Source organism: Maniola jurtina, chromosome 17, assembly GCF_905333055.1.
Source record: "Maniola jurtina chromosome 17, ilManJurt1.1, whole genome shotgun sequence".
Lineage (NCBI taxonomy): Eukaryota > Metazoa > Arthropoda > Insecta > Lepidoptera > Nymphalidae > Maniola > Maniola jurtina.
The window spans coordinates 12,137,627-12,151,164 of NC_060045.1; the positions used below are offsets into that span (position 1 = coordinate 12,137,627).

The 13,538-nt window shown below is 37.3% G+C and overlaps 2 protein-coding genes across 2 annotated transcripts; both read right to left on the reverse strand.

Moving 5' to 3' along the window:
* Positions 1-573: 573 nt before the first annotated feature.
* On the reverse strand, positions 574-2,147 carry LOC123873744. The gene is made up of 2 exons (XM_045918767.1): positions 1,584-2,147; positions 574-1,143 (listed from the first exon to the last, which is right to left on the reverse strand). Exons 1-2 carry the CDS (start codon positions 1,914-1,916, stop codon positions 754-756), a joined length of 723 nt encoding a protein of 240 aa, XP_045774723.1. The 5' UTR covers positions 1,917-2,147; the 3' UTR covers positions 574-753.
* Positions 2,148-3,066: 919 nt separating this feature from the next.
* LOC123873738 lies at positions 3,067-4,447 on the reverse strand. Its single transcript, XM_045918759.1, has 2 exons — positions 4,019-4,447; positions 3,067-3,575 (listed from the first exon to the last, which is right to left on the reverse strand). Exons 1-2 carry the CDS (start codon positions 4,352-4,354, stop codon positions 3,171-3,173), a joined length of 741 nt encoding a protein of 246 aa, XP_045774715.1. The 5' UTR covers positions 4,355-4,447; the 3' UTR covers positions 3,067-3,170.
* Positions 4,448-13,538: the final 9,091 nt, after the last annotated feature.

A 13,538-nucleotide genomic window follows, 5' to 3' on the forward strand; every position in this document is an offset into this window, starting at 1 on the left:
GGTGCCTCTCCACCAGAGATGTGCTATGCAGCTATGCTTACGAAGATGTGAAATCTACGCTACGAAAATATCTGACCGTTTCCACAAATACTAAGCTATGTAGCTGTGTGAGGAGGATGCGCTATGAAGATGCGCCGCCGCAAAGTAGCTGCGCGAGAAAGATGCGCAGCTCGAGCTATGCGATGTATCGATAGTAGGGAAGCGGTGAGAAGAGAGGTGCTCACGCGTCCTGCCGTGCCTGCACATAGCTACGGCTCGCGACGGCCCATAACAGGCATCCATAGCATGCATCATTCCATATAAAAAACTTATCTTAGTTGAATCCGTTTCCACCAGTGCTAAGCTACGTGCACCAATGAATATGATTGGTGGATGTCAAACGCATGTATCATCTCTGGTGAAAAAGCAGCCTAATTTTCAGGCATGCAGGTTTCCTCACGTTTTCCTTCACTGTTAAAGCAAGTGATATTTAATAATTTCTTAAAGCACACATAGCTCCCAAAAACTAAGATGTGCGTGTTGCACTTGGTATTTATAGAAATGTTTGGTGTTTGAATAAATGAGAAACTTTTATTGTACTTTCAATTTTATTTAAAAAAAACATTTTACCTCATTTAGGAGAAACTTAGACAAAGATTATGGAGTTCTAGCGAGTCCTAGCACAAGAATCATGCATGGAGAGACATTAGTCATGTTTGAATTCAAATGAATTTAAATAAAATCATACTAAATAATACCTCAAGGGATATTTACTTAACTAGAATTACGTTCATTCAAATCAGCTAGCCTAGCTCCGCTGACTAGACTTTGTATTTCTATCTGTAAAGTTAGTGCACGTTCTATATCCATACTTCTCAACTGTGAAGCTATGTATTTGCCATAAATGTCAAACTCATCGTCTTTCATTAAATTTCCAGTGTTCAAGTATTCTGTGGTCACATCTGACATTTCTGTACTAGTACTGTGTTCTAAAGTATTTCTGGTTCTTTTGTATGCATTTTTTTCATCTTGTTTTGACTTGGGTTCCGGTTTGATGAGCATGACAAAATCATTGCTCTGGTTTGACTCAAATGGGTCAACTGAGTTGTCATCTTCTACAGGGAGCCATGTTTTTTGATTTTCCTCATCAGTTGTGTTTGATTCCTGAAATAAAATTGTGTTATCAAGTTTTTTTAGGTCTAGTTAGTTGGGGTTTGTTATCTTTGGATCAGTTAAGGTTTAGGAAAATAACTCTACTGAGCAGAGCCAACAAGAAACTCAGCCATTGCACTGTTTAAAAAGAAATATGTAGATATAAAATACATATGCAATGTAACAATGACACTACATTATATGGCTGCTGAATGCAAAGCACACTGTTTCATGAGCAGTATAATAAGCTTTTTATAGCTTGCTTTTATACTGTGGACCTCTGGAATCTGGATCCTACAGGAAACAGTCAAACAAATCAGTTGATATGGTCATGGCCACATCTCAGATTTGTCTTATCTAGAATGAAGTAGTGCATCTGTCAACAGGCAGAGATGGGATGTCTGCTCTACCCTTAACTAAGAAATACTTAAAACCAAAGAAGGAATTCTTACATCCAAACTAGCAGCAACTTTTTTAGCCTGGATGTACTTATCCCAAACTGCGAACCATTTCATTGCAGGCTTGTACGTATGCTCTGCACTGGACCTTCGCCTTATTTTATCCAATTCCTGTGAATATGTCGACTTTAGATTCTTTATTTTCACTCTCAGTTCAGTGAGCGTGAGTTGTATCCCAGTGGACTTCTTAAACTCTTCAATTACAGCTTTGTATGCAATCAATCTTCTCTCATTCGATTTGTACGCCAAATGTTTAGTATTCCATAAACCTTCTTGGCTAAAATATGCTTTCACAAATTGATAAGTTTCCCTCTCACTAAACTTCATTTTCAAAAATTATCTACAGAACTACTGCTTCGGTATTTTTTAATTAATAATTTTAGAAATTTCCAAAATCTCCAAAATAAACAGAGGCCATTGAACAAACCAATAAACAGAGCAAAGAAGCAATAGAATACCATAAAGAATATTAATTTACAAAGTACACTCTGTGATATTGATATAAAAAAAGTAAAACCAAAGAGAATTCAAATTATAGTGATGCGATTGGCGAGATGGTTAATCGATTGTTCAAAATCTTTCGATGGATTTGAGTACCATCGAGATTTAAAAAGATGCATTCGAGCATCGATTGACCGACGCGAGCGACGTAAGGAGCTCGATTACGGTTACAGTGTAACGATCGCAATCACCTCTGACTGGTCGATGCTCGCTCACTATTGGCTACAATGCATTGTTGTAACAAGAATACCATAAATTCAGCCAATAACAATTGCAATTCTAATAAAATGATTGACGCAAGTTTTAATTTGGTTTGTAATTTTAATTTAATTTAATTTTGCTTTATTATTTTTCATTTTATTGTTTTTAAACAAATGTACATTGTATTTATATTTAGATTTATGTTGCAAATGGGTTCAAATTGCCTATTTGAACCCACTTGCCAAAAATGACTATTTATGGAATCGAGTTTAATGCTCGATTATATTCATTACATTAAAATGAGAGCTACAATCATAACTATCTGATTGGTTGACGCTTGTTAAAATTTTATATTGTTTTACTTTTTCAACTGTAAAGTAAACCTTCTCTAATAGATAGTAGGTAATAGGCGCAGTATACGCTATAGCGAGTGTAATGAAAGACTGTATGTTAGTACATAATTTTAATTCAATGTGCATATACTTGTTTTTATTATTATGCTTTAATTGGAAACCCTTTTTTTAATTATTGATATTTTTTAAATATCAACTAGGTATTTTTATGTGCATAATATTTGAATTGTCAAAATTTTCAAAAATAATTACCTTTTATTAAGGGCCAATATTTTAGCCCTAAATAACTTTTTTAAGGAATTTTATGCCTCATATAAAAGTTTTTTTGAAATTGAAAAATCAGCCCTAAGTAAATTATAATTTAACAGAGTTTTACCCTGGATAGATTTTGATAGGTGATAAAAATGACACAATCCGCATCTTGTTTTTATACTTTCTTTATAACTTTTCAAGATTTTGGGAAAATACAGCTAGCTGAGCATTAGAATACATAAATAATATCATAATATCTTAAAATAACAACAATCTAATCACTACTAATATCTGATATCCTGGCTTCACTAACTAAACTCTGTATCTCCAACTGAAGCCTCAAAGCTTTCTGTAAATTCATTTTTCTTAGTTGTGAAGCAATGTATTTGCCGTAAATATCAAATTCATCCTCTTGTATTCTTTCAAACTGAGAATCTTCTGTAATTTGTATTGCATGACTTCTGTGTTTTAATTTTTTCTTTTTTATTTTCTTGGTAGGAAGTGGAGACGCTGTCCTTTCTATTTTAATTTGTGTTGATGACTCTGTTTTTAAAGAGTCATACTCGTTGTCTGAATTTGCTACAAGCGGGTCAGGATGGAAGTCTTCCTCTGGATTGTCCTGAGCTTCTTGATTTACCCATATATGACTTGAGGAATCTACTTCTGGTGTTTCTTGAGTCTGGAAGAACAAAAGTAAACTGAATAAATAATTTTCTTTCTTATTTGATTTATTGCTCTGGTTAGTGAATTAAAAATTAGTTCTGAATATAATAGTTATTTTCATTCAAATAGAAAGTCCTATTGAATTGTCAAGTTAATATTCCACAGGGTCAGAATGTTCACACTACCAAGAACAGGAAAAAACTTGGTGAATGCTCTTTTAAAAAATTCAATTAATTCTAAGCAAAAATTTTTAATCATGTAATATAATTAAAAATAATGAAATTAATATGGAAAATCAGCAGATCATATAATTTAAGACAGAATATCACCAGATTATTGTTAAGTTTAAAAATAGCATAAATGATTCTAATAAGAATTTCTAAGGTTATTTATAAGAGGCGCAAATTAAACCATGGAAAGCATCTCTTAATAGAAGAGCTTAGTAAAAATTTTACTAACATTATAAGAAGATAAATGCCGGTTAGTAGGAATATGTTTCAAACATCGATCCATCTCATTGAACCATACTAAAGACGGCTCGTAAATACAGTCGGGGCTAGATTTCTGCAATATTTTGTGCACTTGCTGAATGTACGTGGTTCTTAGATTCTTAATTTTCATTTTCACTTCTGGTATGGTAAGGGCTTTTATAGATTTGAACTCTGAACATATTTCTAAGTATGCTGAATCCCTTCGGTGTTTTAACTTGTAGCCCGGGTTGTTAGGATCCCACAAGCATTCGTGTTTTAAGTATAATCTTACGAACTCAAGCGTAGCCGATTCGTTCCAACGCATTATTAAAATTTATAATATCTAAAATAAATTGAATATTTTTTGAAAAACATCGACAAAAACTATTAAAAAAACAATAAACATTGGTGGTTTTCTGTTGTCAACTGTCTGACTGACTTTTGACAAGCTTTTGAAGTTTTGGGTTTGACATTAATAAACCAAAGACAATATGTTTTTTGTAGAAATCTCTTAAGCCGGTTGTAGACATGAAACGTAAGCGAGAGTGTAAAAGGGCATATTTAATCGAGTAAAAATCGTTTCACTCGAGTCAAATTTTATCAAGTGAAAATTATAGCTTGCTTATATTTTTTTTTTGTAAACTATATACCTACCTTCCGGCTTCTACATTCTAAAAATGAAAATCTTTACGCGACTTTAAAACATGACTTTTAGGAGTAATTTACAGAAATATGGCGCAGGTGAGCGCTGTGGTCTTATAAGTGGTAGGTCCCGGGTTCGATTTCCTAAAGGGGCAGTTTGGAAATTTATGTTTTTGTAAATGGTATCTGGTGTAGTCTGTTGGGAGGCTACGGCCGTGGCTAGTTACCAATCTACCGGCAAAGCTCTGCCGCCAAGCGATTTAGCGCTGGGGTATGGCTTTAATGAAACTGCCATAGTCCTTCTAATCTGCTGATTCGCTAAGTCAGTGTCTTACATTGAATAATAACCACCGAGTTCAGTTGGCATTAATTTTTAAAATCCAATAAAGGTTTTATACAAAAAAATATTTTAATGTCACTCAGTGAAGCGGCAATGTACGGACCAACCAATGTCTGATAATGATTTAGTGTTAGACTGCATCATCACTTACCACTAGGTGAGATCACAGACTTAACTTGTATAGGAATAAAAAATATAGGTACCTACCTTATACCTACTGGTGTCAATTCCGAGGCCACTGTCTACCTTCGACGGCGAGAGACTGAGTGGACTGTATTGGATGTTAATTTCGAATTTGGAAGGTGTCCACGCGGGTCAAAGGGCACATGAAGGATACAAGGACTCGTGCACTAACCTCGATAGTCTGAAGGCAGGAACAGGCACGCACAAGCACTCGCAGCCCCTCGCACAGGCACAATTCACTTCACGGGACACTCCAGGGGCGTATCTCAGACGAACAGCGGCGATCGCATATCCACCATCTTGGGTTGAATGAACACGAGGACGCGACTCAATTGTCGTACGTGCGTCTCGCGGAGCGTGCATGACATACTGGCGTCATAAAGACGCGAACATCGTGGCGTTGCAGTTAACACCACGAAGATAGGCGAAAGTGCACGAAGGGAGAATGGAGGGTAGTTAGGAAATAAATGTGAAACACCTTATCACATTACGTTAACCAATAAATAGCCAATAGGTGGCGCCACCACCTACAATGTAAATAAAATTTATTAGCTAAAACTGAAAAGTCTAGATGCGAGGCTGTATCAGGTCAACCATGGCGCGCAAAGTTTTATTTTGTTTGGGAAAACCGCACACCGCAAAGAGACGGGACGGGTCGACGATAGGATATGGTGCGGTTTTGGCCGAGATATGTTTTGGTTGAAATGGGATTTCAAAGTAACTATGTACCTACCCACTGTAATGTAAATAAAGAAAACATCGCGGGAAAATTGCATGCATGAAAATTCTTCATAATGGTCTCAAAGGTGTGTGAAGTTTGCCAATCCGCACTTAACCGTACAAAGCGCGGTGCAACGTCACTATATTGCGAGTGTTCTTTAACACGTAGTTAAACATAAGTACCTACCTATCTAATTACAAGTACATTAGAATATTTACTTAATTTCAACTTCAGTTTCGATTTGTTTAACAATTTGTATAAATATATTTAAGGAATGTGCAACATCCATATAAACTCAAGAGAGTTTCAGGGTGTCAAGTGGAAACAATATGTAAAACTATACTTTGGTTTAAATAAATAAATAAAAAAAAAAAAAGTAGAGTACGGTCTACAAGATGTAGGTATAGTACGCGACAGGTCGAGATGGCAATAAGGAAAGAAAGAAGAAAGGAAAAACTGTTTATTTATATTTATTGCAATAGGGGTATGAGGTGAGGAGACGCCCCGCACGCCTGCACGTCACCTGTGCTATCCCGCACTGAGTTAGCGCGGGGCTGTGCGGATGTGCGGCGCGTCCCCGACCCGATTGCCATCTCGACCTGTCGCGTACTATACCTACTTATACATCTAAGTAAGTATATTCTTATTGAAAACTAGCTGACGCCCGCGACTTCGTCCGCGTGGATTTAGGTTTTTCGAAATCCCGTGGGAACTCTTTGATTTTCCGAGATAAAAAGTAGCCTATGTGCTAATCCAGGATATTATCTATCTACATTCTGAATTTCGGCCAAATCCGTCCAGTAGTTTTTGCGTGAAGGAGTAACAAACATACACACACACACACACACACACATACAAACTTTCGCCTTTATAATATTAGTGTGATATTCCGGACTTGCAGTAGGTACCTACTGTACGATTGGTTTCCTCTACTCGCTATTTTATCTCCTATTTCATGAATTTTGCAGCAGTTAGTATTGTTTCGATGTTTTTAGTTCGCAGTTTGTTTCAAATTAGTTATCGATTGAACAGTTTTCAGCTTGCTTGCACATTTTGTAGCTGAAACTGTGTTGAAACTTTAAATAAAACATAGTCCACTTTACAAAGCTACATTTTTGTTTTATTACTAGTACCCTTACCTCTTAAACTTTAATGTCTTGGGGGTTGCCACGATACTAATGGTGAGATCTATAGAATGCACTCTGTTTTTGAAGACAGTAGGTACCTATATCTCTCACATAAATCTGTCTCTTTTAACTCAATCTTAAGTATGAGCAAAGTCAAAGTGCGCTCTTATGAATCTCATCCTTAAGTGTCTGGCAATGCATGACGGGATTTTTAATACTATTCCGAAGAAAATATGAAAAAATTAGACTTTATTCTATGACGAAACATTTTATAAGTCTTTGTTACCTGTTATCTGCCAAAACCACGAACTTCAAAGCCGCTGGACTTTCCTCCCTGTGTTAGGACAATGCGCAGAGAAACTTTTAGTTTTTATAAAATAACGAACGTCTGGCCCTCACAGGCTCTCTCTCCATGACATAAAAGATCCATGAGTTACAAATTCATGCCTATTCACTTATTTTTACAACTTTTGCATCACAGATTACCTACTGATACTCATTAAAAATATCCAATGCCTACCTATCTTGATAGCAAACACAATAATATATCAAAAACCAAACCCTAATGCCTAAACACAACGACTGCCAAAGTTGTAGTAAGTATTAAGTACGTGTTAAAGTGGAAAACACTTTAGCAGCTGCTAGATAAGTAAACTCGAATAAAACCATTGCAAATAGAACGTTGCAGTCTCCAGTCTACATCGGTGTTTGTCTCACTTTACAGCTATTCACGAAATAGTGTCTCTGAATCGCCCAAAAGTGTTTCTATTTACCGTCGGAAGAGGCGTCCTCCTTCACAAGGGATTCTCACACCTTCACAAGTTCACAGATCACAAACATTTCGCTTTCACATCGAATGTTTACAGCGATGTGGCTCTGCGAAAATTCACGTGCATTTTACGATCATTTGCATACTGTGTGGCGTGTGTGTGGTGCGTGGGGCGTGTATGGTGCGTGTGTAAGGTACGTGTGGAGCGTGTGTGGGAGCGTGTGGAGCGCGTAAGTCGCTTGTGTGAAGTGTGTGTGGTGCGTGTGTGCATCATGTGTAGTGCGTGTGTGATGCATGTGTAGTGCGCGAGTGCATGTGTGTGTTGTGCGTACGTATACATTATATTGGCTGCGTGATGTGCGGTCCACGTGTGTAGCGTGTGTATCGCGTGTATGGTTCCTTATTTGCTTGGGGGTGCTTAGGGTGTCCAAATCTTTAAAATACATCCCTGCATGTAGGAGGGTATGTATGCATCTTTTCTCCGTGTTCACTCGAGGCGTGGCGTGGGCGTAATACATTTTCCCGCCACAATGTAGTGTTTATTCAAGCACGTGCTTTATCTCGGAGCTTACAAATAAAATTTGTTTCCATGAATTTGGAATGAGCCGGCGTCAATGAAACGGCTCCACTCCTTTGAGAGTGAGTGCGGTTTGTATTCAAATTCAGTTTTGTTCATAATCTTGTAACTAAGAGTTAGTTTATCTATGACGAATAAAACGTGTAGAGTGCTTAATAGTATAAGTAGTAGTATTAGTGTATATCTATGTATTAGCATTTGCTTAACTTCTTTGTGGACATTTAGTTACATTTTTATTAGGTAGTGAGGAAGTTTTATGTACAGTACAACCAAATTAATAATGCGTATAGAAATCTTCGTCACTGTTCGGCAACGGTCGTATGATACACATGATATTGACTCCTATTTGTTTATAACAAGGTGCAAAATGCAAGTGCATTGTTTAGGGCTCTTACGATTCAATGATTCGGAATACGACAATTAGCGAAGATCTGCATGCGCATTATTAATTTGGTTGTACTGTATGTTCTAGCGCAGCGGTATTTGTATTTTATTTTACTACATGTGCGCACTCAGGTTTTTGTGTGTTTTTTCTTAATATATCATCTTTTAAATTAATTGTGATATAATATAAGAAATTGTGATAGGTATTAGGTACCTATATAAACAAAACATGCGTTTATAGTAATAACAAAAACAAGATTTACGATTCAATTCATCATTTTACCCTAAGACCACGCCCCTGTAAGTTTTTATGCAAACCAGCCGACGATTTATAGATGTGCCATAGCCCATAAACAAGCAGTGCGACAACCGAAGACAGATGGAAAATACCAAATTCTGTGAGAAATGGTAGAGGGTTGTATGCAAAAGGGTTGAGATAATTTAGATCAAAGACAGATTAAATAGAAAAAAGAAAGAAAGAAAATAGTTTTATTTATTCTGTAACATGAGCATACATTATGTACGGGCAACTAGTTGACCGTGGGTAATAGGTCTAAATCTTACAACTAAATGGGATAACATTTCAGATCTTGATACCGACATCACTTAAGCTACTTTTACAGGACTGGGGGCTCTCCCTGCCTCAAAAATTTATGTAAAAAATCTTGACGGCTCCACTTTTTAAATGGTTCCCTGGGTCCTGAATCCTAGGCATCAATCCTAGCGAAGGAAATACCTTGATAAGAAAATGCTGTATCACTTTTTGTGTACTGATGGGACTAAAGGTTCAGCTATGAGAGCAAATTCACGGTTTTTAATGTTAGACATACAGACACACATGTAGACCTACTGACGATCCCTGATAAACTACTCATCTATTCGCGGATAACGCAATGTCTACTCGTTGACCACACGACGATCACTGAGTGACACGCAGCATCCAACCGTGGACGACCATTTGACAACCAGTGGACACGAGCAACGAGGTGACTGGTCGGGTGCCGGGCGTGTCTAATGAGCTATGACCTTTAGTCTTCTAATTAGTGGTGTAAGGTGGGTGTTCGATTTTCCTTATCGTAAGCGGAAAGGGCAACAGCAATTTCCATAAAAACAAACTGTTAGCGCCTCACCGACAGATGCGACCGTTTCAATGCCATTTACGGAAATTTTCGCTCCAATCTTGTCGAAATGACCAACATTTGGGAAGACGACATCTTGGATCTAATATTTGGACAAAAGATATTTTTTAATGGTTCAGCAAAGGATGCTAAATTGCTCGTAAGTATAAAGTAGGTACTTGCTTTCATCATCATGATCATTAATCCATCGCCGGCCCACTACTGAGCATGGGTCTCCTCTCAAAATGAGTCGGGCGTAGGCCATAGCCTGCCGCACTGGCCCAGTGTGGATTGACAGACTTCAAATACCTTTGAGAACATTATGTAAAACTCATAGACGTGTAGATTTCCTTACGATGTTTTCCTGCACTGTTACAGCAAGTGATAGTTAATTGCTTAAAGTACTTGTCTGTATGTCCGTAATTACTCTCAGGTTTCACGGATAGTGTAATAATTATAAAAAGTACAGTGTTATAACGTGTACAATGGTTCAGAACCATTCGTGAGCGAGTCCATCTCGCACTTGACCGGTTTTTTCAGTGCGCGCCTGAAAAAATTTACTTCACAAGAGTAAATTAAAAATTTATAACAGCCCTGACAAGTGAATGTTACAGTAATTAGAAAAGAGCTGATAACTTTCAAACGGCTGAACCGATTTTCTTATATTATAGCTAAGAACACTCTCGATCAAGCCACCTTTTAAACAAAAAAACTAAATTAAAATCGGTTCATTAGTTTAGGAGCTACGATGCCACAAACAGATATACAGATCCACAGATACGCAGATACATACGTCAAACTTATAACACCCCTCTTTTTGGGTGGGGGGTTTAAAAGACTGATATTTATCCGACAACAGCCAATACCGGTTATCTCCGATAGCGATAACCGATATTATATCAATGGTCCGTCAAAACGGCGCCTTTGTTATGAAAACGTTTAAAATGATTTGCACAGAAATTGTTCCAACGCCTTTTCAAGCTTCGCCGAGCCCCTTATCTGCATATAAATTATTATGGATTTAAATAATACTGTTAAGGTTACTTTTATCCATAACTAGATGGTCTTGTTTTTAAACCAAATAGCTTCAAGCATATTTTTCGCTGAGGCAGACGTATTCTGGAGTGGAGACCGCATATCAGCAAGCGCAGTGAGGGACGTCCTCCGACCCGCTGGACTGACGACCTTAGAAGGTAGTGGGAAGTGGGTGGATGACGAAGGCGGAGGTGCGCTCTTGGGAAGGTCTATGTCCAGCACTGGACGCAGACAGACTGATTGATTGATTGATTTAATATTTTCGCTTTAACTTTAACTTCATACAATGGAATTAAGTGGATGTAGGTAGGTATACACTCATACCGGCTTCCCACGGTGCGTGATATTGCGGATGGACGTGGACCAGCCCACACCGTCGCGCGTTGCACCATGGGAAGAGTGTCGTCCATGGTAGCGCAACCGAAAAGCACAGGAATACTTTGAACGAACGCTTTTGACGAAAAACAACATAGGCCAAACCAGCAAACAAACTTTCCCTTATACTCGTATGGGTGTATACTGTATGGGTATATTTAAATGTGAACTTTTTGCGTCCACGGCGAAAAATAAATCCATCCTCACTTGCACGCAATCTGAAAGAGGAAAGGCATAGCAAAGGAGAAGTTTTTACTGACTTGAGAGGTTTTGACGTCATTGCACTAAACGAAACGCCTATCTGATGCTGTTTGAGCGAGTTCACAACTAATTTCCCGAGTTGATTTCAGAAATTTTTCTCTTTACATAAATCTTTGCAGCAGTTTTTTCTTCAAGAATGTCTCAAGTTTTTCCTTCAATAAGTTAAGATTATGTTTTTTCCTCCGTTAAACTGACACACACTTTTGGGTTTAACTTTAGATCAATCGAAAGGTTTAAGTCACACAAAAGCAAGCAGAATAAATGAGGGCCTCATTCTAAAAACAATAAAGTGGGCCCGCGCATTGACGTGAGGTGAATATATTCCCTTGGGGTCAATAAGCCACTATTTCAACATCCTAACAGCCGCGACAGGCGGCGTAGTGGGGAAATTGGATGTGTCCAAACCTTTATTTATGGACTCCAAGAAATTGAATGGTTATCCCAATGTCTAGGCAGAAAAAAATTTTCTTCATCCTAATCAAATCAAATCAAATCAAAACCATTTTATTTGCTTAAATGCAGGTTAAATATAATAATAATATTATTGTTTTAATAAAATCTGATTCTGTCCAGTAACCATTTTTTTTTTTTTACTAGTATCGCGTGGTGTAGCTGTGCGTAGAGTAGTGTAACCTTCCGTAGCGTATCGTAGCGTTACGTAGCGATGCATGGAGTTACGTAGCATTTCGTAGCAATGCGTAGCGTTAAATGTAGTGATACGTGGCGATACGTAGTGTTACGTAGCAGTGTTTGTTGTAGCGTAGTGAAATGTAGCCTACTTTGTACGTTACACTAATGTTAAATTAAATAATAATATGACGTAGCGCAGCGTTGGTTGTATATAGGCTGATTAAAAAAACTATTAAAACCATCATAAGAGTAACAGTAGAGAGAATAAGAGTATTGTATTTTAATTAGGTATAGACTACTAGCTGATACCCGCGACTTTGTTCGCGTGGATATAGGTTTTTCATAAATCTTTTCCGGAATAAAAAGTAGCCTGTGTGTTAATCCAGGGTATAATCTACCCCCATTCCAAATTTCAGACAAATACGTTCAGTACTTTTTGCGTGAAAGAGTAACAAACATACACACGAACTTTCACCATTATAATATGCATTATATTATTAGTGTGATTGAAAAAGCACACGGCTTTGAAAGGACGGCTTTGTTTTACGAACATAATACAGTTAAAGTAATTGTATACTTTGCCAGGGGCACTCAAAAGTTTTTAACATAATCCAATTTTTTAATCCTCCGCTAACGACAAATTATATTAAGCAAAAATTTCAAAATTAATTAAAAAGTACTGCCCCGACAACGTCTACGCAATTCGTTTAATGCAGGCCGACGTTGAAAGATCCTTCAAACTAAAGGTAAACGCACATCGTTTTGTTAGCAACGTATGCGCTTCTTATGGGTAATATTCAAACTCAAACTCGGATCATTTATTCAAAACAGGCACCTACTATTGTAGGTAGGTAAGATAATATAGTAGTAATAATTATGTAAACTTAAAACTAAAGCTACGAGGGTTCCAAACGTGCCCAGGTCTGCGAAGAGCCCACAACAAATTCAGCCGGGTATTAAATCACATGTGCTTATTAAAACTATCAAAGCTGTTAAGCAACTCATTTAAATAATCCTTTACATTGTAATATGATTTTTCAATAGCCGTATAGACAGACAGAGAAACCTTAGTTTTTATACATTAAACAACAAACATAATTAATTTTTAATATTTTGCGTGCGTTCGGTGCGTCCTAATGTGTGATCATATTAAAGTAAGTAAAAAAAGATACTTCAAATTAAGGGGCCGCTAGACGTGCAAGTTTTTCATTCTGTTTATTTGTGAATTTTGTGCGAACCGTTTTGTGTCCCTTCATTTGACACGGAGCAACCTTTTCTTTTCCCCGAGTCGCGTCTGCCGAGGCATATTTAGGTTTGTTATGAGCTCAAACGTAGATAAGAGACAAA